We start from the raw sequence: 26,576 nt of genomic DNA, 5'->3' as shown, positions 1-26,576 counted from the left end.
GGTGCAAACTATACATTGCTTGCTCAAAACGACTCCAAACAAAAGGCAGCATATTGTCAAATTGGCTAGAAGATGGATTGAAATGTTAAAAAATTATGATGATATAGAAAAGGAGAGTTGAATAATTAAAAAGAAAAACAGTCATAGATTTAGTGACGTTTAAAAACCTATTTGATTTCTGGAGAAGAATCCTGGGTTGTTTGTTTTTTTTTTTTGGTCATTTGTGATCGTTCACAGACATAAGCAGATCACACATCCTTAACTTAATGGATGTCCATAGACAGGAGCTATTTGAGAAACAACAGATGTATATCTAGTTTGTTTCTCTTCTATCAGCACTTGGTCTGTCTGAATTTGAACTATGTTGTGGTGTCCTCACAGAGAATGATTGACAACTGGAACAGACCTTGTTTTTAACGGCACACTGGAGTTTTAAGGCTGAGAAGCAATGCTCATTAAATCTGTTTACCAGGTCACTGGGGTGTACAGAGGTTGTTGTGGGTTTCTATTTGCCAAATCAGAATGTTTTGCTGAAAATTTCTGAGTAGATTCACTCTAAATGAGAGCAAATTCTCAGTTTATTTCCCTTTTCCCAGGTGAATCAACAGCAATGACAAAACATTAATAATCAGAGATATGTTTTTCTTTAATGAGTTCAATTTGAAATAAAAAATAAGAAATTCTGAGTGATCATGGTCAGAGACAGAGAACCAGAGAAAGAAATGCATAATATTTGTTGCACGAGCTTGGAAAAGGCGAGGACTGGAGAGAGGAGAGGAGAGTGGGGGATGGAGGTGGAGAGGACCTCGGGAGTCTTGGCTGGCTGTCCCTAGGCAGCTGAAGGCACACACAGGAGCAAGGGTCTGTGTTTCCAGAGAAGACTGAAAGTGGCAGAGTGAAAAACATGAGAGAAAAGGGACGGCTTATGACACTGAAATAGAGAGACAGTAGAATGGGAGAGTAAGGAACCAAACAGTGTGGTGTTAGGCACTGTTTTTTTCCCATTTACAGAAATGGATGTCTGAACTGATATGCATTAACCGTGAGAGGCAGCACTAAATGTTTTACAATTGAAATCCTCCATAATATTATTAACATCTGAATTGCTCATTTAGATTAGTCTAAGATCACATTATACTTGAACTGAACCATGTCAAGTGCTGAAATAAAACAGCATTGCTTTGCTATCTTTGGCTAAACAGAAGTGCGCTGCATTAATTTGGGGGGGGAGGGGGGTCATTTGGGTCAGATTGGCTCAGACACAGCTGAGCTTCCAGGATGCTGACACTCTTATCACCAGCAGGGGGCGAGCAGGAGCCATAGCCTACACATGGAGCGGACTGTCTGCGGACTCTTTAGCTACACATGCATCCTCCCACCACCACCACCACCACCACCATCCCCCCAACTCCCCACTGCGTCCCTACGCGCCTGCGCACACAACCACACACATCTCCCAACACCCTGCCTGCTTCCCATGTGACAGCGAAAGACAGAGAGAGAGAGAGAGAGACAGAGAGACAGAGAGAGAGAGAGAGAGAGAGAGAGGACGGGGGGGGGGGGGGGGATGTGATTTTGCTAGAAGGCCAGACAATTAGTGGCTGTTGGAGGGACGCATGACACACATCTCAGCTGAGAGAGGAGAGCAAGGCTGACAGAGGGAGCAGAGCTGAGAGAGAGAGAGAAAGAGAGAGAGAGAGAGAGAGAGAGAGAGATGTGTTTTATTTGAATGCTTAATCACCACCGTGGCGGGGGGAGTCGGTGAAGATGATGTGGAGTATCATGTGACACTCTACCTGCGATGTTTTCATCTCGCTGTGTCCGTCTTCATTTGTCCATGTCAACTTGAAATTAAAGCCTCAATTAGCGAAATGTCACACAAGGACAAATTAAAGCAATTGGCTACAATTGCCTCTCCTCCCTTGCCCTCCTATTTTGTCGCGGGGTTAGGACTGCGTGTGTTTTTTATTCCAAATAACCTAATTGATTTTTTCCCCCCCACAGCTGTGAAATTCAGCCACATGCATTTCAGGACACTGATGGTGTTTTAATTCACTGGAGAGCATCGATGACTGATCTGCGACGCCAATGAGCGATCATGTATGACGACATCTCCAGTGAGAGACGTCATGAGATGATGAATGTGTGACACAGATGGGATTTGTCTTCTATAGAAACTGGAAGTTGACTCTCATCATATAGTGTGTGTGTGTGTGCGCGCGTGTGTGCCCTCGTGCCCCTCAGGCATGCCCGTGAACGCAGAAGTGGCGCGCGTGCACGTCACATGACGAAAAATGAAAGCAACGTCCCTGAAGCCTGACGTCACTCCTCGGCGTCTGACTGTGGTTTCCGAGGTTTATTGACCTATTACATCAGTCTGTTTCCATCGGAGTGTGTCGCTTTTACAGATCATAGGTTACAGTTGTATTGCCCAATAGAATTTACAAACACACACACGCACACACACACACACACGCACGCACACGCGCGCACACACGCACACACGCACGCACGCACGCACACACACACACACACACACACACAAACACACACGCTCCTTTATCCATTTCATCCTCACGTCTCCTTCCCTCCTTTACTTCTTGCTTCCCCCTCACTCAAGGCATCTCGATCAAGCCTGAGTGTGTGTTTAGCAGTGTCTTGAGCGTGTGTGTGTGTGTGTGTGTGTGTGTGTGTGTGTCTGTGGGCTCAATTCTCTCAGCCCGGCTCAGTGAGCAGAGTGAGAGAGAGAGAGTGAGAGAGAGAGAGAGAGAGAGAGAGAGAGAGAGAGAGAGAGAGAGAGAGAGAGAGAGACTTTTGTACAGGGGAGGGACAGGCATTCTTCAGCCGGGTAGCAGAGTCTCAGTCCAGGCAGTCAGGAACAGCCGCAGCGCTGTCTGCCTCCCCATCAGCACCACCACCACCACCACCACCACCCGTCCGCATCCCGTTTTGGACTAGACACCCCGTGCTGTGACACTGTCTACGGACAGGGTGTGTGTGTGTGTGTGTTTGTGTGTGCGCGTTTGCATGTGTGTGTCAGTCGTGGGGGAAATAAAACCCAGAAGCTTGCGGCATTAAAAGGCAGCATCTTCGGTCCCCCCCCCCCAACCATAACGCGAACACGGGAGCGCAGCAGAGGCGTGAGAGAGGGGGTCCAGAAGGTGGCATGGAGGGGAGGTGTGTGCGTGTGTCTTCGCGGAGGCAGGGCTGTAGGATGTGGTGTCTGATGGACGCGGAGAGATGCTCTGAGCTCTGGTATTAGCAGGCAGCTGCGCACCGAGCCGCTCTCTCCCCTCCCTCCCTGCCCTCTTCAGCATCGCTGGTCTCCTCGCACCGACCATTCGCTGAAACCGGGGGATCGGCTCCACACGGCTGGCTGTGCTCACTGTCGCTGGTGTCCTGCACAGGGATTTGACACAACCAGGTATGTGCAGCGGCGTAGCCTCGTTTTGGCGCCGGATGCGTGTTTGCATGGTGTGGGGATGTTGATTGTTTGACTTCGTCCTAAATCTTCTTGTTGCTTCCCTCCCTCCCTCTGTGGCCCTGTCAGTGGATTAATGAGACGTTATTTGAGACTGATGTGGATAGATGGCATTATCTATCGATGCAGCCGAGGTGAGAAATACAAAGAAATGTGGTGTTAATGGCATTCAATCGCTTTGCTGATTATTCTAAAATCCAGATCTGATAGAAACACTGTCGAGCACACAAATGTCCCATTGCTCTAATTCTCACCTTTCCCCATGTTGTTATGCATAACACTCAACATGCTGTTGTTTCACACTGAACAAATGCGATGAGACTGATTCTCCTCATGCCAGCCAAAGAAATTGTAATATTTTGATTTATGAGGGGAGACAGTCTGTTGTGATGTTGGCTAGTTTCCTAAGGCTGCAGGCAGATATTTCACTGTTGGGAAATACACAGGTTAGGAGAAGGGAGGCAGAATGTAGCTGAGGATGGGCGTGAGGGCAATATGATCTGAGGATGCACACACCCTCCCTCACACTCATCCCCCACTGGTATGATTCCCTTTTCTCTCAGAGCAGCAAATGCATGCTTAAAAGCAACCATGCACGGAGGCATGCACATGTGCACGCACGGCTGCACACACACACACACACACACACACACAGACACATACAGATGCACAGGCATGCACACACACCCACATGTACACTAATCCACACTCATAATCCACAGTCATGTGTTCTGGAGACATGACGTAACACATGAGCATTTCTCATCTATATGCATCCGCTTCTAAAGGTTTGCACAAAAATATTACCCAATCTCACTCGGAGTGATAAGACAATGAACATCACATCACAGCATGCAGTATAATTACTTGCAGCATAATAACCTTAAATTGGAGTACTTGGCTTTTCATCAGGAGAGAAGAGCAGATTGTACTATTGTGAGAAATAGGTTAGCATGCCTCCAACTGACAGTCATTGTCATTAGAAGTAAAGTGGCAGAGATTGTAGGACTGTGAGAAATGGAGTGTTTTAGAGTGCTCTGCTAATCAGATGCATTAGGAAAAATGGGGGGAAGTAGGTCCCTGGACATAAATGCAGACCCTTGGGTAGCAGTGCCTCAGAGCTATAGAGAGTGGGTGTGGCTGAGGTGCTCCCCTTTTCTCTGGAGGTTTCTCTAGTCTGACTCACAAATGGGAGGGGCTCTACCTCAGGACCACAGGAATTCCCAGATTTTGTTTTGTCACAGTTGCTGGCAACTGATATCCGGGAGTTCTTATGTGATCAAGCAAGTTGATTAAAGAACAAGTTATTTTATAACATACTAAGCATGTAGTTGGGGAGTAAGTTGCATACTAACACATCTCCATTGCTACAAATGGAGGTTCAGTGCTTTACTTAAAGGCGCAGAGCCTCTGAATTGTAAAGGGTAATCATGAGGGTAGAAAAACACAAAAAACCTACATATTCATATGCATTTCACAGGCCTATGGAACATGTAACGTTGCTTGAACACATCTTGTTTATATCATAAACCAAAGTATATTATGTACCACGTCCAAAGTATATTATGTACCACCTTATGATGTTAAAACACAGTGGCTACCTAATGTAGGGACTGTACGCACCAGAGAACACCTCATTTGATGGTGGAAGGTGTGTGTGCTATATGCTACTTCCATAAATTTACTGTCTGTGACTCATCTTATTATTAAAACCAATTGCTACTGTCCACTTATCTCTACTTATGTGATACAGAATGAGTCCTACTACGATGTAGCTGCTTGTATTATGCTACTAACTGCCGTCAGAGTGAACAATAGCACAGATTCTGTGCAGATAGATAACCCAAGATAACCCAACATGCAATTTCCTTCTCACATGTGCTTGTCATGATGGCTCTGAATAAATGGTAACATTTCATTTGTGGCCCATTTGCTGCTGAGTGTGCACGTGGAGCCATGTGGAGCCAAATTGATAACACATGCGAGTGGGATAAGGTGATCTAGTAATCTGTCATCCTTTTCTCCTAATTCTTGCATCATTACACTCTAATGGGACGATACAGGCGATACCTCGTGGGCATTATCAAGTCATTTGCGTATCAACTCTAGCTCTGGAAGAGGGTGAATGCTTCATTTGTCAAACCTTAACATGCAGATGTCAGGATGTTGGCTCTGTAAAGAGAAAGGCAGCTCCCTAATTGGTAATCAGCACTCATTAAACACTAGAACTCTTTTAGTGTGATTCGTCTGGACAGAGGGCAGCCACAGTGCAGCACAGTGCTTTATACAATTGATGTCCCAGTGTCTGCTACAGTAAACGGTGACACACTCCAGACGCCATCAGATATGATTGGGGCTGTAGCTCTTTAGTACATCAAGTATGTCACAAAATTGCATTACAGATGCATTGAAATAATTAGTCAGTATTAACCAGCAGTGATCGTTAGGTGTATTTTGTGTGGAGCGCTGTATGATAATAGTCCATAATGGCTGAGTTATTGAATTAGGTATAGCTTTAAGAAAAAAAAAAAAAAGAAGAAACATTAATGTTGAATATACTTTCTAAAATGGGCCATCAATTTTAAAAATTGAAGGGGTAGCATGTAAAATGTTATTCAAAACCTGCTTTGCGGAAGACAGATATATTTTCATGTAATGATGACCAGAAGAAGGAATAGAAAACGGAATCTGGACTTATAAGTGGACTCTATGTGCATTCAAACTCGACAGAATAGTGTTGAGGATCAGTGTGTCCTGCAATTCACAGTAGTTCTTGCAGTTAGCCAGGGTCTTCAAAGAGCTGAGTGATCCACCGCTAAGGGTTGTCACTGTTTGATTTCTTACCAGGGAAGGCCACAGCTCAGTGACAAGAAAGGGTTTAAGAGTGGGAGGCAAACCTGGCAGTCGCTCTATCCTGTTTTTTGGATTTGCAATTCCAGTAAAATAATTATTATAAGTAACAACTGGGCCATGTACTTCAAATATAATATTCACAAAAAAATTCTAAATATTCCTCCTGATCAGATAGCATCCTTTGAAGACTGGGTCCATAAAAATCTGCCATCAACAAACCACACCAAGTATGAAAAATATTTCAGCTTTTTGTCTTAGCACTTGAAGCTATTAATAATGCAATGCGTTTCCTTTCTTTTTTAAACCACACCAAAACCACTGCTTGGCTCAAAGCTAGCTTCAAAGTTACCCTACATTCTGCTTAAGCTGCAACATATTGTATTTTTCCCATGATTAGGTTCATACTTTTTGCTTTGTTGAAATCTATTCCCTTTTCCAGCCACTTTAGAATTTGAAATTCTTTTGCATAGTGTAAAAGATAATGAGGTAATGTTCAAGTATAGCTGGAAGTCATATCTAAACAGTCTCCACCACTCTGCCAATGCCAACAACCACAGAGCAAAATATCCTCAGCCTGGGCCTATGTTCACCCAGAGACAACAACCCCTGTTATGCATGTATCACATGCACCTCTGCAGTCTCTGCAAAGGAAAAACAGAAGTTTGTTTGATCAGGCGAAAAAGCAGCCAAACCTGGGGAAGACTCAGCATTGCTGATACACTGGGTCTGTATCAGAGCCAAGCAAGAACTGCTTAGTCTCAGTAGCCATGACAAACAAACAAATTGAAAAGGCCAACACCAAGTTCTCAGCTCCACATAATATTGAAGGAGACAATACAATATGTTGCCAAAGTTGATGTTAATCTATTATTTGCTCCTTTTGGCTACAAAAGGTCGGCTGTTGTTATAATCATCCACCATAGTCAACTATCTTTTTCACAACCAGCTGATTTAGTTTCTATAATCTGATAATACTGGCATATTACTTTTGCAGTCACTTCATTTAGCTGATTTTAATTCACTATATTCCAGGCATAATTTACTGTATACCTTATACTTATTTCATGCCCTTATTTCATTCTGCTAATTTTTTCCTTTTTTTGTGTGTTTTTCTTTTTGCACGCTAAGAAATCTCTGAAAAGAAAAATAACTCACTAATTTCAGATTGATAGATAATAAATAAAGACCATTTTTCCAATTGTAAAATCAGGCCTCTTACAGTTATATTATTTTTTCCTGTCACAGATATTTTGTATAATCCTGCTGAAAAAATATTTAGCCTCTGTACTTATCAATCAGCAAAGCACTGAACCTAACAGATTGTTGCTCTATTAGAGATAACCATTAACATGCACACAGCAGCATGACTGTTTCATGACTCTTTCCTTAAACAGGGTGTTTATATTTTTATTTGCCTTCCTGTGGTAGAAAGCATCCACCACAGTATTAAAATCCAGGTGTCTTACTACATCTGATTAAATGGCATCAGTGACTCCTCTGGGTCATCTTGTTTCTTAATTCATTCCTCAGTCCTAAGAGAACCATAGCCCACCGACACAGATATTTTCACTTATACTGCCTGATTAAACCTCTGAACTGCATTCACTTCGTTCACAGCATTAGCTCCACCCAACTTCTGCCTGTGCAGAGGTTTAATCAGCCAGAGTAACTGGAAACACCTGTGTGTGTCCCTCCCTCATAGAAAGCTTATTGCTTACTTGTTTTACAGTAGGGGTCCTCCAGGAGGCAGTAGCAGAGAAGCTGCCATCATAATTGTACTACTGATGTGTTCCTCAAACTCAGAAACTTCTTCAAAATGAGTAAATGAGTACGTCTCCATCCACCAGCGATCCACCAATGGTGAAAACCGAGAAAAAATTGAAATATTGAAGAAAATATTGAGAAAAACAAAACAAACAAACAAATAAACGCAAACAGATTTAACTAATAAACTATACTGTACATGAAGCGTGTGACTTACAGTAAATGCCACACTGAGGACATCATAGAAAATATAGAAAAATGGTAGCAGACATTAAACAGTAGACCTGTGAGGGACAATGAAGAGACTGTATCATTCCTCTAATTAATACACTAAACAAATTTCCTGAAAATTTTTTAAATTAATTTTTTTTAAATAAAAATGGTAACAGTGTATGTTTTCCCACCAGCATTACAGATACAACACAGTTAACATGAGCGTGAGGGGGATGTTAATTAAGTACTGTCTGTACATGTCCACAGAGGTGGTCTGATCAGACAACATTAGTGACAGCGCCTGTGTAAGTGTGTAGTGGCTTAAATATTTAACTTAACTGCAAGTGCAATCATTCCTCAAGGATGTTCTCTTGTATCGCAATACCATACTTTATCATTGACAAAACAATCATCTAATATCAAAATGGCCAATTCCCTTTATGGAGTGAGTCAGTAAACCATATTCTCTCCTCCCCTTGAGCAAGGCTCTCGGCTGCTTACTGATTGACACAAGTTGACTTGTGCTGTGACACCTCTCAGTTTTTGAATGGAAGAAGGGGGGGACTTTTGGGTTGTGACCCATCAGTTACAAAAGGCTGCTCTTGGCTTCACCCCAGTCTCCAAGAGAGCTGAGTCATGAACCTCCTCATACCATAAAATATACTGTAATCTTTTTCACCTCATCCTGTTGTCATTCCATTTCTGTAATGCAAAAGAGTGTTTGCTTTGAACAAAGACTCCAGCCTCAGGCCTGCCTCAAACTCTACCCCATGAGGCTAACAAATAGTCAGGCTCCAGGATTCATTCCATCATACAGCGCTGGCAGAAACACATCTATGCTGGCAACCTAGTCTTGAGCTCTATTTGCTAATGCCTGGTCCTTCTTCAGAGCCCAGCAATAAAAGCTAACCGTGATGCTGTGTTTCACAGCTCATTTGAAGTGAGCATGTCTCTGTGGTCATGAGACTGGAGACACATCGAGCTCTAAACCCCAGAACTAATGTGGAGCAGCTGTCAGATCCTCTGCACAACAAACATCCCTCTTTCGACTCAGTTGGCCAGTTCCACTCTATAGAAAACACTCACCTATCAGAGCCACTTCAGGCTGTAAAAGGTTTAATACTATGCAGCATGATTCAAGCAGTCTCTGGTCTTTTTTTCACAGGCCTGAGATGACCATTTTGTCCTCTCTATAACCATACACAGTAGTCTGCTGCACATGTGGTTCAGGTACTGACATCAAATATATGACACAGGTCACTTCATTATTTAAATTAGTGAAAATGTCCGCATCATCCTCGTCATTATAATAGATATATGGAAAATATAGCCAAAAATAAAATTTAGTCTTAATGTTGAACATGATTTCAGAAAATTGATGTGTTGAAAACAAAAAAATAATAATAACTAACTAGCTAACTAAATAAATAAATAATAAAAATAAATTTTATTAAGACCAAATATCAAGTTCTTTATCTCCAGTATTTTTCGTCATTATGATAAACCACACTCTAAAAGCATGATTATGGTTTAGTTTGTTGCTCCTTGTTTCCTGCAAGACTATTGACAGGAGTATTGTAGCACTAAGGCAATTAGAATAATTGGCTATCTCCTGCTTTAGAAGACGGATATATCAATGTAGCCAGTGGGTCTATTGACCTTGACTGACATATACACACATACATTAATGCACACACAGTCATATGTGCAAATGATCTCTCTCTCTCTCTCTCTCTCTCTCTCTCTCTCTCTCTCTCTTTGTCAACACTTCTGGCATATAGTTAAATTGACGTCTAAGTAGGATGTTTGACAGTGTAAGGGTCATGTAGATAAATGGGAGTAGTCCATAAAATAAGAATGAAAAATTATCCCTTGTTGGAATGTTCAAAGGGAGATCTGTTTTTCTTCATGTAAATCATCAGTTTCCTGTATGTAAAGTTTAGAGATTACATAGAGACTTCTGATATTATGCATGTTAAGATTTAAATGATTGGATTAAGCAGGAGAATGGGGTAATAAGTAATAACTTGTATGTCCTTCCTGCCTGTGTTTAAGTGTGATCCAAGAATCTGTAACAAAATTAAAAATAAATATTCTTTTTTTGTCTTTCAGAGAGAGATGATCCTTTTCTGGAGGAAAACCAGTGGATTTAAAAGTATTACTGAGTCTCTACGTGGCCTGTGGTTTTAGTGATTGTGAGCTGGACTCTCACTGTCAAGCACAGGTTGATTGTGCTTGGCTCATCACCTCTGTATAAAAAACAGTCCACAGGATTGCCATCCATGGTTTCTGCCCTAATCAAGACTATATCATCCTACATTGAAAAGATTTGCAAAGGAATGTTTACAAAGAAATTGGCAAACCCAATAAAGAAGAAAGAGAGAAGCGAAAATAAAGAGCCTAAATTGACCACTGATTTGCAAGCACACAATCTAACTCTCTCTACTACACTGAAGACTACAGTGAAAAAGATTTCCAAATGCTCTTCGGCACGTAACATATCGCTTGAAGAAGACGACGGAAAGAACGACTGCTCATCCTTGTCACCCACTTTCAGTTATCGTGTAGCTATAGCAAATGGACTCCCAAAAAACTCTCTTTTTTTGAATAATAATGAAAGCATCTTTCCTGAGGTTCTTTCAATTGATAGTAGTTACTCTGACTCCTTGAGTGAGACAAAACCTGTCAGGAGACTGGATGAGCATAAATCACACACTATGCCTGTAAGAAGAAACAGGAAGAGCCTCATCAGTTTGGCTCCCTCTGATGGCAGTTCTGAGGGTGAACGAGTGGAACGCTCCAGTCTACACACACTTAGACTGGGTGCCCTCCGCAAGTTACGAAAATGGAAAAAGAGTCAGGAATGTGTCTCCTCAGACTCTGAGGTGAGCAATTGGAGGAAAACCCTGGGTATCCGGAGCAAGTCCTTGGACCGTGCTGGACGGCAGCAAAAGAGTTCAACCCTTGAGCCTGGCTCCTCCTCCACAGGTTGCATCAGTCAGACCCAGGATGTTATGGAGATGATCTTTAAGGAGCTTCAAGGGATCAGTCAGATAGAGACAGAACTGTCTGAGCTACGTGGCCATGTCAATGCTCTAAAAAGCTCCATTGATGAGATCTCCAGCAGTGTGGAAGTAGTTCAGAGTGAGATTGAGCAGCTTCGCTCAGGATTTGTCCAGTCTAGAAGGGAAACACGTGATATACATGACTACATAAAACAAATTAGCCACCAGGCCAATAATTCAACCTTGCGGTTCCTCAATGTTCCTGAAGAAAGGTCAGAGAAAACAGACAGTCTAATATATAAAATACTAAAAGACAAAATGGGTTTCATTGATGCCAATAAAACATTAAAAATTGAACTTGCTCATAGGTTAGGGCAACAAAGAGAATGTTCTAATGCAAAACCTCGCCCTATTATTGTCATTTTTGCCACAACCCAAGATAGGGATTTAGTCTTGAAAAAATGCTATAAACTTAAAGGAACAGGCATCACAGTCTCTACTGATAGCTTAACTCACGATGGAAAGGAGAGAAAAGACAAAACCATGTCTTCCTCACAAACATATGAAAGCATGGATCTAAAGGTCTCAGGAAAGGATAAAGTAGTGGAGAGTGATGACTGGGACTCGATGGACAGCGATAAAGAATTAGATGAATTAAGCAGAAATAAATATGCAATGGTGATTTCAAAGCCTGTTCACAAGAGCAAATCAGAGAAGAGGCGATCCCATGACCATAGCCGATCAGGAGAAGAAGCAGGCTACTCAGGCACAGTTCACTATGCTGATGACTCTTACTATGACCCAGACAAGCATGCCAAGGCTTACTACTCTGATTTGACCCCTGGTTGGCTTTCCCAGAGTGACTACTCCACCCCTAAACTCAGCCGCTCTGAGTCTGACTGTTCAAAACTTTGCCAGTCATACTCAGAAGACTTTTCAGAGAGCCAGTACTTTACACGGGCTAATGGCTGCTCCTTGCTGTCCTCCTCAGATCAGGAGCTTTGGCAGAGAAAACAAGAAGACATGGCCTCCTCCTGGTATGCTAGTCCCAGTCACCCACTCAGCCATGAAAATCAAACCTATGAACACAATGAGGTTGAGACAACAGAAACTATTGACAGTGGGGTGAGCAATGGACTTGTCTGCATGTCTGGGGACAGAAGCCACTATAGTGGCTCCCAGCTCTCTCTGCAAGGTGATCTATCACCATGGAAAGACTGGCATCATCTGGAGCAGGGTGCTGACTCTGGCTTGGAAGCCTCCATAGAGGTCAGCAGTCCCTTTGACCCATCAACCATCCCTGGTTTTCCAGAGAACATCACTAAATGTCAAGAGGTTGATTTACAATTTGAAGGAGATGAAGAATTTATGATGCTTGACAGAGAATCTTCTCTGCCACCTATAACCACCCACATCATTCCTCCTATCACCGAGCGGGAGTCTGTCATCAAGACATCCTCTCGGCAGTCTAAAGAGGGCTGTAAGCTTATCGCAAAAGAAAACCCGAAAGTATTACCTAAAGATGCCCCTAAAGCTGCTGCTAAAGTGACACATAAACAAACAAAATTGACTCCTAAAGAAGAAACCACCAAAACACTGCCAAAGGAAAGTCCCAAGGTAACTGCTAAGGTTTCACCCAAAGTGACACCTAAAGCAGCTCCTAAAGAGTCACCTAAAGAGATTCAGAAATCAGCAGCTAAAGAATCATCTCAAACCCTCCCAAAAGAAAGTACTAAACTAACACCTAAAGATGTCACAAAGCCGACTGTCAAAGAGGCATCTAAAACGACATCTAAGGTGACTTCTAGTGAGGCTGTGAAAATAACTCCTAAAGTGGCCCCAAAAGATAGCCCAATAATGACTCCTAAGGAAAGTCCTAAAGAGTCACCTAAGGACAGCCCTAAAATAACCCCAATTGAGAGCCCTGTCTCAACCCCTAAAGAATCCCCCAAAGACTCTCCTAAAGAGTCCCCTAAAGTCATTGCCAAGGAGCCCCCTCAAGTCACATCTAAAGAAGGTCTGAAAGTTGCTGCTAAAGAGGTGACCAAAGAAGCTGCAAAAATACCCCCAAAAGAGGCCCCAAAAGAGATGCCGAAAGCAGCATCCAAGGAAACTGGTAAAGTACCCACTAAAGAAGTTTCTAAAATTCCACCTAAAGAAGCTCCAAAGGTAGCCCCAAAAGAGAGTCCTAAGGTGCCCCCAAAAGACACCTCTAAACCAGCTCCAACAGAAGCCCCTAAAGTAGCACCCAAAGTAGCCTCTAAAGATGCCCCTAAGGAAACCCCCAAAGTAGTACATAAAGACAAATTCCCTGAACTGGATGTCAATCACAGCTTTCACCAGCCCCAGGGTAAGTCTACAACTATGTACCGCAGTCAGAGTGAGATTCGAACAGAGAAAGTTGAGGAGGTTCCCAAGTCTTGGAGCAGCAGGCTCAGCATAGATCTCAGTGAGAAGTCTTTTGGTTTTGGTTTTGGCTCTACACTGCAGAGGGCTAAGTCAGCTCTGGAGGTTGTTTGGAAGTCTGGCTCTCAGACTACACCTGCTCCTCCTGAGGAGCCAACCAACTCCTCTTCATCGTTTATGGGGCGTTTCCGCACTCTGTCCACCTCCACTGTAAATAACTCTAGTACTACAGTGGACTCAGATGCCTACACGGAGCCTGTCTTCTACAAAGCAGAGGAAGAGACAGCAGGTGCAGAAGCAGAAGCTGGTGAACAACCAGTAGACAATGAGACCCACTATGTTGAAGTGATGGAGCAGGTTCTAGCGAACTTGGAGAACAGAACTAATGCTAATGAGGCAGAGGAGACAGATGAGCCTGCACATGAGTGTGAGACTTCTCAGGACTATGATGTGTCTGATGACATTAAGGCATCTCAAGATAATGCCTCTCAGGATTTTGAGGCTTCTCAAGATTTTGAAGTTACAGAGGACTATGAGGCAAATAAGGAGGCACGTGTTCTGGAATATGATTGCAGTTTGGATGAGCAGTATGACGAAGAGTACAGTGAGGAATATGAGACCCAACTCACTGAGGACACTGCTGAATATGATGCAATGGTGGAGTATGTTGACGTAGAAGAACCAGATGAGACTGAGGACAATGATGTGACAGAGGAGATGGAAGAAGGTGATGAGGAGTTAGAGGAGGTAGATGAGATAATCGAAGAGGACGCTGAGGCATCTGAAAAAATGGAGCAACAGCAGGAGGATGAAAACAAAAATGTTCCTGAGGAGAAGCCCACAGAGGCCCCACCCAAGAAGCGTGTTCGACCCACATTCAAAGAAGCGGCACTCAGGGCCTACAGGAAACAGATGGCTGAACTGGAGCAGCAAATTCTGGCAGGGGGTATGACTCTTCATTCCTTTTTGCTTGTCATTTCATATTGTTTTATATAGCTTTACTTTGCCAGTGTATGGCAGTTTTTTTTCTATAGCACACATAAATTACAGTAACTACTCATCAAAAATAAAACTCCTGGGACTTCAATGATTAATTCAGTTTTGTGTGACTATACATCAACTACAAATTGTGATTATTTAACATTAATTTACAGAAATACCCAACATCTCCATAGCAGCTGTTTTGGAAACTCTTTGTTGGCACATTCAAGTTTACTCTCTGATATTTGTCAGAAAAGACAAACAAACAAGTAAAAATGGACATTAGGGAAAGTAAAGTAATGTAAATTTATAATGTCATGTGTAGCATTGAGAAGGTACACCGCTGAACCTTGAACGCAGTTGACAGCAGCATCCTTGAACACAGCAAAAAGAAACTGGCTATGGTTGCAGCTGTACTAAAACATGTTATAAGCAACATTGGCAAAAAAAAAGATAAATCAATAACAAGACAAAGCAAGAAGGAAAATGTGTGGTCGATTTCATAGACCTAACAGATTTTATGTTTTAATGCAGAGAATACATTATTATAATTAGTTAGCTAAAACATACAAAACCATCGGTATGGTCTGTGAGGTTTGTACATCCAGTAGGTCCTTGTAGCAGTTAGTTGATGTCTAAATAATAGTGTACAAATTTAATTTATGTGGCTGAGATAAGCCCAAGACTTTAAACTTGGTGGTTTAATGTTGTTGAATTTATGAGAGCCTTCCACTTTGATCCACTTTAAGGATGACTCTTTGAATCAATAATTTGTTTTAAGATGAAAAACTGAAGAGGGAACTCTCTCTAAAGGTGGATAGCAGTGTTATTTGTGGTATTGTGTCTGTATTTGTATGCTCATTGCGTAGCTTTAGATTCTTTTGTGGTGGACTGTGGCGTTGTGATAAGACTGTCAAACAGGTTTTCTGGAGGTTTGTCATTTATCATCAAAATTTAATACACTCTAAAAGCTACAGTGGGGCTGGACTCCAGCACTACCATCAGTTTTTCAAAATGAATGAAAACATGACTACAGTCTATTATTGGGTGACATTGTGGTGGCAGACAGCTAAAGCTAGTGTGAACATGAAGTCTGCAGATATTGACTTACCACCCAGAATGTTTTGCATGTTACTGATTTTTGCACCATGTTTTGAGTTTGAGATATTGTATTCCCTACATGTAGCACAATATGGGGCCAACTGAATCAAAAATATTGTCTGAATGATGGGTCAAGATTTACTTAACAAGTATGTGTTTTAAAATCAATCATGGCTGTACAAATGGTTGAGATTGATTCAGTTTGAAGGAAGAGATGTTCCTCTACTGGTCTGAAAAAAGAGACTAGGGAATTTCCACCCTTACTTAAAATGAAAAAGCTCTTGACCTACATATGTAACTGCAACTGTGGTGCTCATGGTGAGATAGGCACTGTAGTTCGGGGAATACAGGCTGCACCTAAAGACTGTAACACTGTGTGACAGATGTGTGCACAAACACTTTCAGTTGCCACATTCACCAAACATCCTGCAGAGAATAAATTCAGGACTGTTATTACCTGAAACTCTTAAATTAGGAGATCCTCCTCCTCAGTTATACAGCTGCAAGTGACCAGGCCTACCAGCCTTTTTAAGACCAACAAACTACAGCTAATATGAGATATTACAAGGCAAGATAGAAATGAAAGTACACTATACGTTATCATCTAAATTATTACCATAGTCCTACATATATAATACACCATTATTTAAAATATTCCATTGAATTGAATTTAAATGTAGCACCACAGTTTTAGTGACACATTAATACCTGAGTATCCCCTCAGGGCAACATATATGAGCATGAACATAGGAAGAAGGGATGCATCAATAATTTGTGTAGAAATTAAGGCCCTACTGATAACAGATTTAAAAGCTTATTCAGATAAAAAAATCTGTGAGCCTACATTTGTTATTAACATTACAAATAACAAGCATAGTTATTTAAAAAATGCAAACAATATGTGCTCATTTTAAACAAACTTGTCACACTCTCTTTATTTATGTAATGGCAACATATATCTAAACTAGAGACCATCTTGCGATGAGGTCACACCAGCCGCGATGTGCATCAGCATGTTGAATTCCAACCCATTATTACTACATTATTACACTGATATTCAGTCATTATCTACTACATTATTAGTACTAAGTACTCATGGCTCAGACCACACCCATATTCAAACTTGCCCTTCATTTTCATTTCAACCACACACCTGTAAAGTTTTGTGACTGTATCTTGTACTGTTTCAGCTACAGTAGGTGTCTCCAGGACTACTGCCATGATGACACACACACACACACACACTGATTCACAAGTTGAAAATGGTACCAGACTTGCTGTTGCAGCTGGTACTCATCTCAAGCATTCCTGTACTTCATTGCTGTGAATAGTGTTGCTGCTTTTGTAAGACTACCAGGCAAGAGTTAAAAGTTCATCTGACTCATCGACTGTTCAACTTACTTACTTTTCACCTTACCTCGTTGCCAGGTGAGGTGACCATTCGACTTCACATTTTTATGCACATCATTTATGTAGTAGAAAAGCTTAAAGGTTTGACTATGATGTTTCCACTGTCATCCAAAATAGCCTTGTAAAACATTTTGTTTGTCTACATAAAATATGGTCAATTTTATGTGAAGTCAAAGAACAGTCAGCCCAGTTTTAAACAGTCCTAGAAACTGACATTACTGTCACCTATCTAAACCTTTACTCAAACTCTTCCACTTTCTCTAACAGAGTTGATGGAAACCCATCCAAATGTGTTTTTGTGAAATTGGGGAATTGTTTCAAATTCATGATACTACTGATGGAGATGTAGCTGTAGATGGAAGGACACACATGCACACCCTATACTCCCCCTCATTAGCTTCATGCCTTCATCTCTTGTAGCTGATGTGTGCTCACCATGCTCACGCTCTGAAGCGTGCTGGCTGGTCGGTGTGGGAGCTGTGAGGAGAGTCTCAGCAGTGCTGCCACTCCTGCCAGGCCTGTCTTCAACTGGCTACAGCAGCGTCTGTATTCAGATGCTAATTCACACTCCCAAGGGCATTCTGTAACCAGGTCAGCCTTGCTTGGAATATTTATAGAGGTCTACTGCTAGTGAAGTTTGCTGCTTGCACCTGAGGGAGTAAAGGAGGTAGACCCTCTTTATGCTTAGTGTGCCATTTCCAGAGAAAGTGTTGATATGTAAAATGCAGATGCAGGGAATGAAGAGTCTCTGTTGTTGTTTTAGGAGACACCACCAATTCATGGCACTTACTGATTTTATGTTGCTGTTTTCTCCTGACTGTTGTAAACAGGGAAATCCCTTTCTCCACAGTTTACGCTCACATTTTGGAAGAGCTATTACTCCAGGTTGGAATACATTACCACTGGGTTTCAGGCGCTTAAACACTGCACCCCTTCTCCTATTACAGTGTTGCCAAATCATTCTCATTATCATCATGGTTGTACTTTTCCCCCTAAACTTGGACTAGGATAATTCATTGATAACTCTCATTAAGGCCATAGTTTTGCCTTTATCTGCACAATTCAAATCTCAGTATATAAAACAAGCATATTTCTTTGATCAGATAAGGGGCTATTCCTGGCTCATACTTACAGGGATTCTATTTTTCCACTTAAATTGAACCACGTTAACAGGATTAGGGCAAAACCTAGCATATGGTCAGACTGTGTCCTATTTGCATTCTGCCTAGTGTCAGCTGGCTTGAGCCCTTTACCTGTTTGCTTCGCTTCTACTCAGTGTGCTCGCATATACACAATTCTCATTCAGCCAATACAATTCCAATAAACTGTTTTCATTTACATCTGTTTCACGTGTGAAATAGTGAAATGCAGCCCATTCAGACTACATGTTAACCAGCGGTCACTTCCAAGCTCCTGCCCTGCACCTCTAAAATCCTGATGAAACCTGACAACCACAACAACATCACACAAAATTACCATACACATAAGTTAAAGACAACGGCTGTGCTGTGATTTCAGCTATATTGTAAAACTAACACTCAGAAAAGAAGTAAGAAGCTCATTCACGTCAGCTGCTGCATGGTCAATATAGAGAGGTTTGAGTTTGGAGGGAAATTCCATTAGAATATTCGATATTTTAGAGAACTGAAACACATATAGTGTTAGCCTATTTATCAGTTTCAAACACTGTTGAATTCCTCCAAAAACATCGAGATTATTACATAATGAAAAGAAAAAATACAATTGTCAGTGCCTTCCAGAGAGTATCTGGCAGTTTGGCAGCATGATAAGGTGTAAAGGGTTATAGGTAGAATTTCAAGTTCAGGAAATAGCCATACAGTCAAGATACAGACTTTATCTCAGCAGGTGCATGTGTTCGCTGTCTGGTCTTATCCAGAGCTAGGTAGGGGGTCTTGAGTTTTGACATACCATTGCCATCTCTGTGCATCCAGTGGAGTTGCTGGGCTGAAACATGCTATCTTACATTGCCTGTTCCTGGATCTGAAGTAACTAAAAGGAGTTCAGCTATTCAAAATGCCATGAATAACACCTGTGTCTTTTCTACCATACCATGTCAAAATGTAGGGTGTGAAAAAGTGATTCAGATTTTTTTTTTTTTTTTTTTGTGAATGTAGTAATTTGTTACATAGTTAATTGATTGCTTTCATTGATTGAAGATTCAGAAACCCAGAAGTAGAATACTTTTTGTCAGGCAACTGAAATTGCTTGTTTGAAGTCAGGAAATTAGTGTCCTAAAAGAAGCCAATATTTATTGTTGTTTACAGAAGAAGAAACAGAGTCTGATTCCCAGTTAGAAGCGTTGAATCACATGTACAGAATCACAAATTCATGTCCTGACACTAAATGGAAATGTGGGCTGTTATAAACTCTCTGTAATCCCATGGTAAGGTGAACACTGATCATATGTCATGTCATAAATTTTGACCTAAAGTGCCATTTGTCAGACAGCAGCAGGGATAGAAACATGAAATAGCAGCTTTACAGTACCAGTTAAAAGTTTCCCATGAGAAAGTGTGTCCAAACTTTTCCCTGGGTTGGGGGATTCTGACCCCCCTGGTTAAGACTAAGACTGCCCCAGAAGAGTTAAAAACAACAGTTCAGGGGGGTTGAAACATTTATATATCACACTTATCTGTAATTGTAAATATTACAATATATTTCCCATATTCATGCTTGGGAGACTCTTGTACTACGCTCTCAGGCACCCCTCAAATGGACCATACCATTTCTTTACCTTGATGTTGGCTGAATGTCACGTCTACCTGCCTCACTCCAGTGGTTAGGGTCCGCCAGGTACCCCTCCAGTGCCTCATGTGGACACTGTAGGTAAATGTGAGTAGCAGTGGCTCACTACCTAACTTGTTGAGTGCACTTTACTTTTTACCTACTGAGTATTTGAATTAGACTATCAAGTATCTGTGGATGGACGCTAATATTAGCTAGTTTCTAACTTTACACAAACGTTACAGATAACTAACTAATGTTAGCTTGCTGATAGCGTGGCTTTTCATTTCCAATGATGACTCAGCGTTTCATTACCATTATAAAATATCCAATATTTTATATTTTAGCAAACACCGATGCTCAGTCATGAGCAGTGAGACAAATTAATCAATATTGAGTTTGTTCCATTTGAATAGTCTTTTGTGTGGCTGTAGTGGTTTGGTGAGTCTTTTACTTTTTTATATTAGCCTTTTAAGTGACACCCTGTTTGTTTTCACTTAGGAATTCAGGAGTCTTACCTGGTTGGGTAACTGAACAATATTAAAATCCGTGTCTACTGAAGGCTAGGTAATTGTATTGGTGGTGCTGGACCGTAATTAAGCACATTTAAGTACTGTGCTTAAGTACAATTTTGAGGACCTTGCACTTAAGGATTTCCATTTTATGCTACTCTTTATACTTCTACTCCACTACATTTCAAAGGGAAATATTGTACTTTCATTACATTTGATCGCTTTAGTTCAGCAAGCAAGATAAAATTTTATTATTTTATTTTATTTTTTCGCACTCTACACACACATGTCCTCTCTGCTGAATAGACTTTGTGCACAACGGGCCAAACACAACTTGTGCTCTGATCTGGTGTGTCCAGTTAGAAAAACTGCAGTGAATATACGGCAAAACCTAAAGCAGTGACTAAAACTATATGTTTTACTACTGAGTACAGGCTCATGTTTCAAGCCTATACTGATATGACAATGTGTGATAACAATAGGGATCTGTTACAATTACAATTAAACATTTCCCAAATCTTCTCCAGTGCACCGTGCTTTAAAAGAGCTATTAGAAAGTTTTGGACTTGTATTGAAACTCTGCACCTCAGAGTACCGTTTGTGTGTATGTTTGTGTGCCTCTGTGTAAATGTGTGCTTGACTGTGACCACATAAGAACACGTGTTCCTGTGTGTGTTGGAGCCGGGGTCAGTCTTTTTTGTACTATCGGCCACATGCAGGCTTTTCTGCTCCGATGATCTCTGATCTATGTACAGGGCGACCATGTGTGTCGCATTGAAATTCAGGATTTACTGCTGCTGTTGCTACCTCAACACTTTTGCCAGACACACACACACAGAGGTTTTCAACCAATCAATGACAATTTTGTTCCACAGATTTAAGGTACCTGTAAAATGAGGTTTATATCAGAGCTCTACAGACTGCCTTGTGGTCTGGCTTTATTTAGTGACTTGCTGGTGGAGGAGATGATTCTATCTTGCACAGCCATGCTGAAAGTAGCTGAGCTGATTGCTGTCCATGGTACCCACTTGAAGCTCAGCTCCTCTTTGAGTGCTGTGTTTCTGTGTGCTGCTTTTGGTGTCACCTTACCCATTGACAATGGACTGTTAAGGTTGTACTAAAAATGTAGTGACTTTACAAAAATCTGCCTTTTTAAGAATATTTAAAACCTAATTATCTGTGGAGACTCTCAGTCATCCAGGCCATGGTATTTGTAAGTGAGATTTCATGAAGACGTTTTAACCTCTGATCCATAAGGCTTCTTCAGTTCTAACTGACTGGTGGGGAGTGCCAGGCAGTGAGAGCTGAAGAAGCCTTTCGGATGAGAGGTGAAACAGTTTCAAGAATCTCAGCCAAGTCCAATTTCCTTCATATCACACTTAGAGAGATATACAACCTAATTGTTTCCATGTTGACTAGAATGCACTTTTAATGTTTTTAAAATATCAGTGCCTCCATGAGGACCACTCATCATGAAAAGATGTGCACTTGTGGTGAACACTAATGGCTGTATAAAGCACTTAGGGTAATACCATCCACCAAATACTCAGCACTGTGTTCTCAATCAATGTGCAGGTCCAGAGTTATTGCTGTTGTAATTGTTATCAATTATCAATTAATATTTTTATGATGCAATTTTGTTTTGTTTTTTTTGTCAACTTTCAAGTAAACAGACAAAACAAAGTGAAATAGATACCAGGAAAATTAAAAAAAGAAACAAATTTACCCAGCCTTATACAGTATTAGTAAACAACAAACAGTGTATGATGTCCTTTTAACCAGATCAGTAATTTGATCTTTGTCTTGTAAACAGCTGTTTTCTGTTGTAGCACATTAGATCACGATCATGCTGCCATTTATCACCCATAGATCGATAGCACAGAAATTACACCTCTGCAGTCTTGCATATACAAAGGGCTTGCCATCTCACAGTTCATCTCTGAAATGGCAATATGATCCTGACCGCTTGTGCTTACCTAATGTCCCATGTCTCCATAGCTATGAGTGTTAACACAGGTAACGTTATCGATCAAAGGCATCATTTTTTAATTTGTGCTGCGTTGATGTGAATTATTCTATGTTCCAGGACTGTCATATTTCAACCTTTAGTTGATAACCATTTGTTGTGTAACAGCTTTCTACTGGTTCTACTGTATCCGGTATTCCTCTGTTCATAGCCATTCTCCCTGGGGCACATGTTGACTCTGTCTCCATTTATGCATAAACTGTTTGGCAAAACAGAATTGTGTCATCAGGCGGTAATAGTAGATTAGTGTCCTAAGTGTCCTGACTAAGTGTATGTATTTTCTAGTGAATTGCTCCTGTCTAACTCTCCACCCTCCTGTCATTTTCTCCTTTCAGACACCAGTGCTTTGGATACACAGGTTTTAAGTCATTGTTTATCAGTTATCATATATAAATACTTAGACACTTGTGATTTCCTTGCATGTGCATGTCTGTGTGTATGTTTTTTAATGTGTCTTTGTGTTTTTGTGGTAAATGGTCATATGCTGTATTAGTGTCACATCCACCTGTTTTGTATCTGTGTGTGGTGTGTTTGTTTTACAGTAGATAGATTGAAGTAATATGTGTAGGTATGAAAGGATGAGTGCAGCCTGTGCCTTTGAGCCATCTTGCTGTCACTTTGTGCTGGTTATCCTTTTATTCCTCTCTTTTCAGAAAATGATTTGTGTTTCAAACTGGACATTTTGGTCAGTGAGGAGGGAGCATTACACAATAGGCAAATCTGGCCTGAAGCACCAAGAGCGGCAAAACTCTCTGTCTTGAGCCCACAAATTACATTGATGTGGAATAATTGGGTTTTTTGCCTGTGGTGCTTCCCTCCCTTCTCCCTGTGCTGTACTCCTCCTCGCCTATCATTTATCTTATCCTGGATTGACCTCCAAATGTACTGTATTTTCCCAAGTACATTTTGTCAGACTGTGTTTCTTTTGTTTTAACATTACTGCAATGTGCTTTGTGTTTCGTTGTGTGTGCCTACCTTGTATTTCTAGTCTTACTCTTTGTGTCTCTTCTCTCTACAGTCACGGAGTCTTTTGGATCCCAAATTGCTCGGCTTGCAGTCTGGAGGGTGAGTGGTGACTCATATCCTGATCTGATCACTTCACAGTTACACAAATCTGAGCCACTTTCTACCCCAGTGCTGAGGCAGAAATGTTAATGAAACACGGTGATTCTCTGGCATGCAGCCCTAACTAAGGTATCATGCACCTTGTTTTGTGACATACTACAGAGAGAAGATGAATATACAAGATGTCTGATGCCTTCATAACATCTGTAAAGGAATTTATTCCCCCTTTGGCTTCACATATGTGATTGATTTATGAATGGTTATGAAAGTGTACATGAAAGATGAGTGATCTGAGATCAGTGATGAAGTGTAGACATATGTCGAGATAGAATAATAATCATATTTACCCCAGCCCATGCCATGACTATGTAGCCATCTGCAGCACGCATTGTGCATGAAGGCAGCAAGAGGCAGGGGCCCTCGGGTGATGCAAGGGGCGGTGCAGCTCGTCACGTTGTGTATCTCTCGGCTCATACCACTGATGTTGCTGAGAGGGCTGACGGAAGAGCTTGAGGACCTTTGGTGTGGAGGCATTGGGCCTTGATGTCATGTTGAGGTCATTAGAGAGGCTTTGAGTGACAGTTGAGGTGATGCCACTGAGAGCCTCACGGGAAAGGAAGTAAGGTTGGTGGGAAAGCAGTGAGAAAGCCGTGGATTGTTCACAAGTGAAGTTGGAAGCTGGAGAGAGCAAGATAATAGGAACTGTAGTGTTGTGGAGACAGAGAAATTTTCATCTTAAAATGTCAATTTTTGATGTGTGGAGTCAGTTGTTTGCATAGTTTTTGCTGCTCTGGGCCTTCACTATTTTGTGAAGAACATCTTCAGCATTCACAGTGTGTAATATAAATCCAAGGATAGGTATAATATGTATGAGTAATTGCCATGTCTGCAGAACGACTCTGTACAAATTGAGATAACATGGAAGAGGGGGAGTCTCTGTGAACAACAGAGGGTGAGAGGGATTACAGGGCGCTCCAGTGTGGGTGCTGTGCACCATGCAAAGTGAAGAGGAAGGGGTGAGACAGGTTAGGCAGGAGGCATGATCCATGGTGTTTGCCAGCTGTGTAAATCAAGACCCCCTCCCCTTTTCACCGTAGTAATGTCTCCCCCAGCATGGCATTATTATGATATTAATACACCTTAAATCTGTCTGCTTCTCCAGGGCTGGCAGTATTCTTTATGGTATTGACAGCATGCCAGATTTACGCCGCAAGAGGACAGTGCCTCTTGTCCGAGACCTGGTGAGTCATCTGCTTCAACAAGGTTATGTGTGATTTATGTCAAATCTATCTGAGTGACCCTTACATTATACCACTCTGGTGAAGTCCTGTCCTGTGTGAGTATGGACCCTTGCTGAGGACAATAATAACTTTACTGGCAACCTGATAAAATGTGATTGAGCCTTAGAGTGACACTGATTGTTTCTTGTTTCTTAATATCCTTAGGACTTAAAAAAAATAACCTTGATATTCTTTGAGCTGAAGTCTGTAAAAATAATGATGATTAAAATATAGCTCAGTGTTTGTGATTTTAATTACAAATTTGTTACAGCACACGATGAGGATGATTGAGAATACTTACTTCTCATATGTTAACCTGCTATGCAAAATTAAATAGGTTTTAAAAAAATCACATAAACTTTAATTGTGATTTAAAAAAAAAAAAAAAGAACAAGCCAGTGCCAGTGAAGAGTTGATTGGTGATAAAAGCAACCCCTTAAAACTCTGGGTATTAAGTGTAGAGCACTGCCTTTAGGGAATGTTAAATGTAACCTTAGCCATAACTCTATGGCTTTATTAATTAGCCTAGAGTGGGTGTTTAAGAAATTGCATCAGAGTGATGCTACGTCATTTGTTTTTATTGTGACATAATGTGTTATAACATATCCCACAGAGAGGCCTGTTGTAAGGCAGTCCATTTTAGCACTGTGGCACATGGTTAGTCTTTCTGAAAGACAACAGGCTGTTTTGACGCCAGTAGTATTCATGTCTGTTTGTAACTGTTCATTATGTTCTGCATTAGTATCTGTCTGTCTTGTGTATGCTTGTTTCTCATCTTCATGTATTTTAGCCAGAACAATGGAAATATTATCACACTTTATTAAATTAAGTCTCTTAAGAACAACCTGTTTAATACATTTTACCCTTTAAAGAATTCGATTTTATTGTGAAATAATACAAATAGCATTTTATGCAAATGATAATAGAGCTTGATGTCATACACATAGATGCTGATGAATGTTTATATCACAGTGAACAACATGAGTTGATGCTGTATTTGTCCATATCTCTCATGAAATTAATAACCAACAATGTCTTGGTAAGTATGGGTTGTCGTTTTTTATTTTTTATTTTTTTGGATTTTGCGTGTATATTTGCCATTCAGACATAGACCCATAACAGCTATGGGTGATATTTTTCAGTGAGTTGTCAGATTTCACCCTTGCCGTTGTTTGGCTATTTTCCTTCCATTTTTCCTCTTGTTTTTGTTTTTTGTTTTTCCTTGTTTTTTTTTTTTGTTTTTTTGTTTTGTTTTTTGTTCCTCGGCAGGTGTCGAAAAAATTTGATTCAACTTGAAATGTTGACAACTCAACCCAAAAATATATCTGAGAGACTTCATTGACTTCTGATTTAACTGTGTCTTTTAAAGGCTTTTAAATCATGTAAAAGTGACACTGAGCAAGCCTTTTACACTTGGGATGAAGTCACTAGTCAGCAAACTAATTGGTCCCCTTTCATACCTCTCCTTTGTCAATGTCCCACATTTGCTGTGTGATTGCTTCAGGGCAGCAACAGCGTTTGATTGGAACGGACAGCAGGGTTCCCCCCATATTATGGCGGGATGCAAAAACATAAACGAACCAAAAACTAAAAAATTAAAAAGAAAGTTGAAAATCAATTCACAAAGCACTGGATGCTATATTGTAGCTGGATATATAACATCTGGACAGAGGGTCATATTGTATTGCCTGCAGCAACCTCAGCAGTGCTGGTGCATGTTGATAAACTTACATC

At 41.1% G+C, this 26,576-nt stretch overlaps 1 protein-coding gene across 2 annotated transcripts in view; it reads left to right on the top strand.

Annotated features, from left to right (window-relative positions):
- The first annotated feature begins 2,488 nt into the window (after nucleotides 1-2,488).
- LOC139628092 (protein unc-13 homolog C) overlaps nucleotides 2,489-26,576 on the top strand; it is a 103,514-nt gene continuing 79,426 nt past the window's right edge. The window contains exons 1-5 of one of the 2 annotated variants that reach the window (XM_071489452.1): nucleotides 2,489-3,424; nucleotides 10,426-14,668; nucleotides 22,833-22,855; nucleotides 23,516-23,562; nucleotides 24,725-24,803. In XM_071489452.1, the coding sequence (XP_071345553.1) occupies nucleotides 10,594-14,668; nucleotides 22,833-22,855; nucleotides 23,516-23,562; nucleotides 24,725-24,803 (4,224 nt within the window). In that variant the 5' untranslated portion in view covers nucleotides 2,489-3,424; nucleotides 10,426-10,593. Of the gene's footprint in view, nucleotides 3,425-10,423; nucleotides 14,669-22,832; nucleotides 22,856-23,515; nucleotides 23,563-24,724; nucleotides 24,804-26,576 lie in introns of both variants that reach the window. The other variant, XM_071489454.1, reaches the window with a different exon arrangement.

Source organism: Trachinotus anak, unplaced genomic scaffold (assembly GCF_046630095.1).
Source record: "Trachinotus anak isolate AG129_WGS33_773 ecotype Australia unplaced genomic scaffold, CSIRO_AGI_Tana_v1 ptg000011l, whole genome shotgun sequence".
NCBI lineage: Eukaryota > Metazoa > Chordata > Actinopteri > Carangiformes > Carangidae > Trachinotus > Trachinotus anak.
The sequence above is the reverse complement of the archived record's forward strand: the minus strand, read 5'-3'. Positions and strand labels throughout refer to the sequence as shown.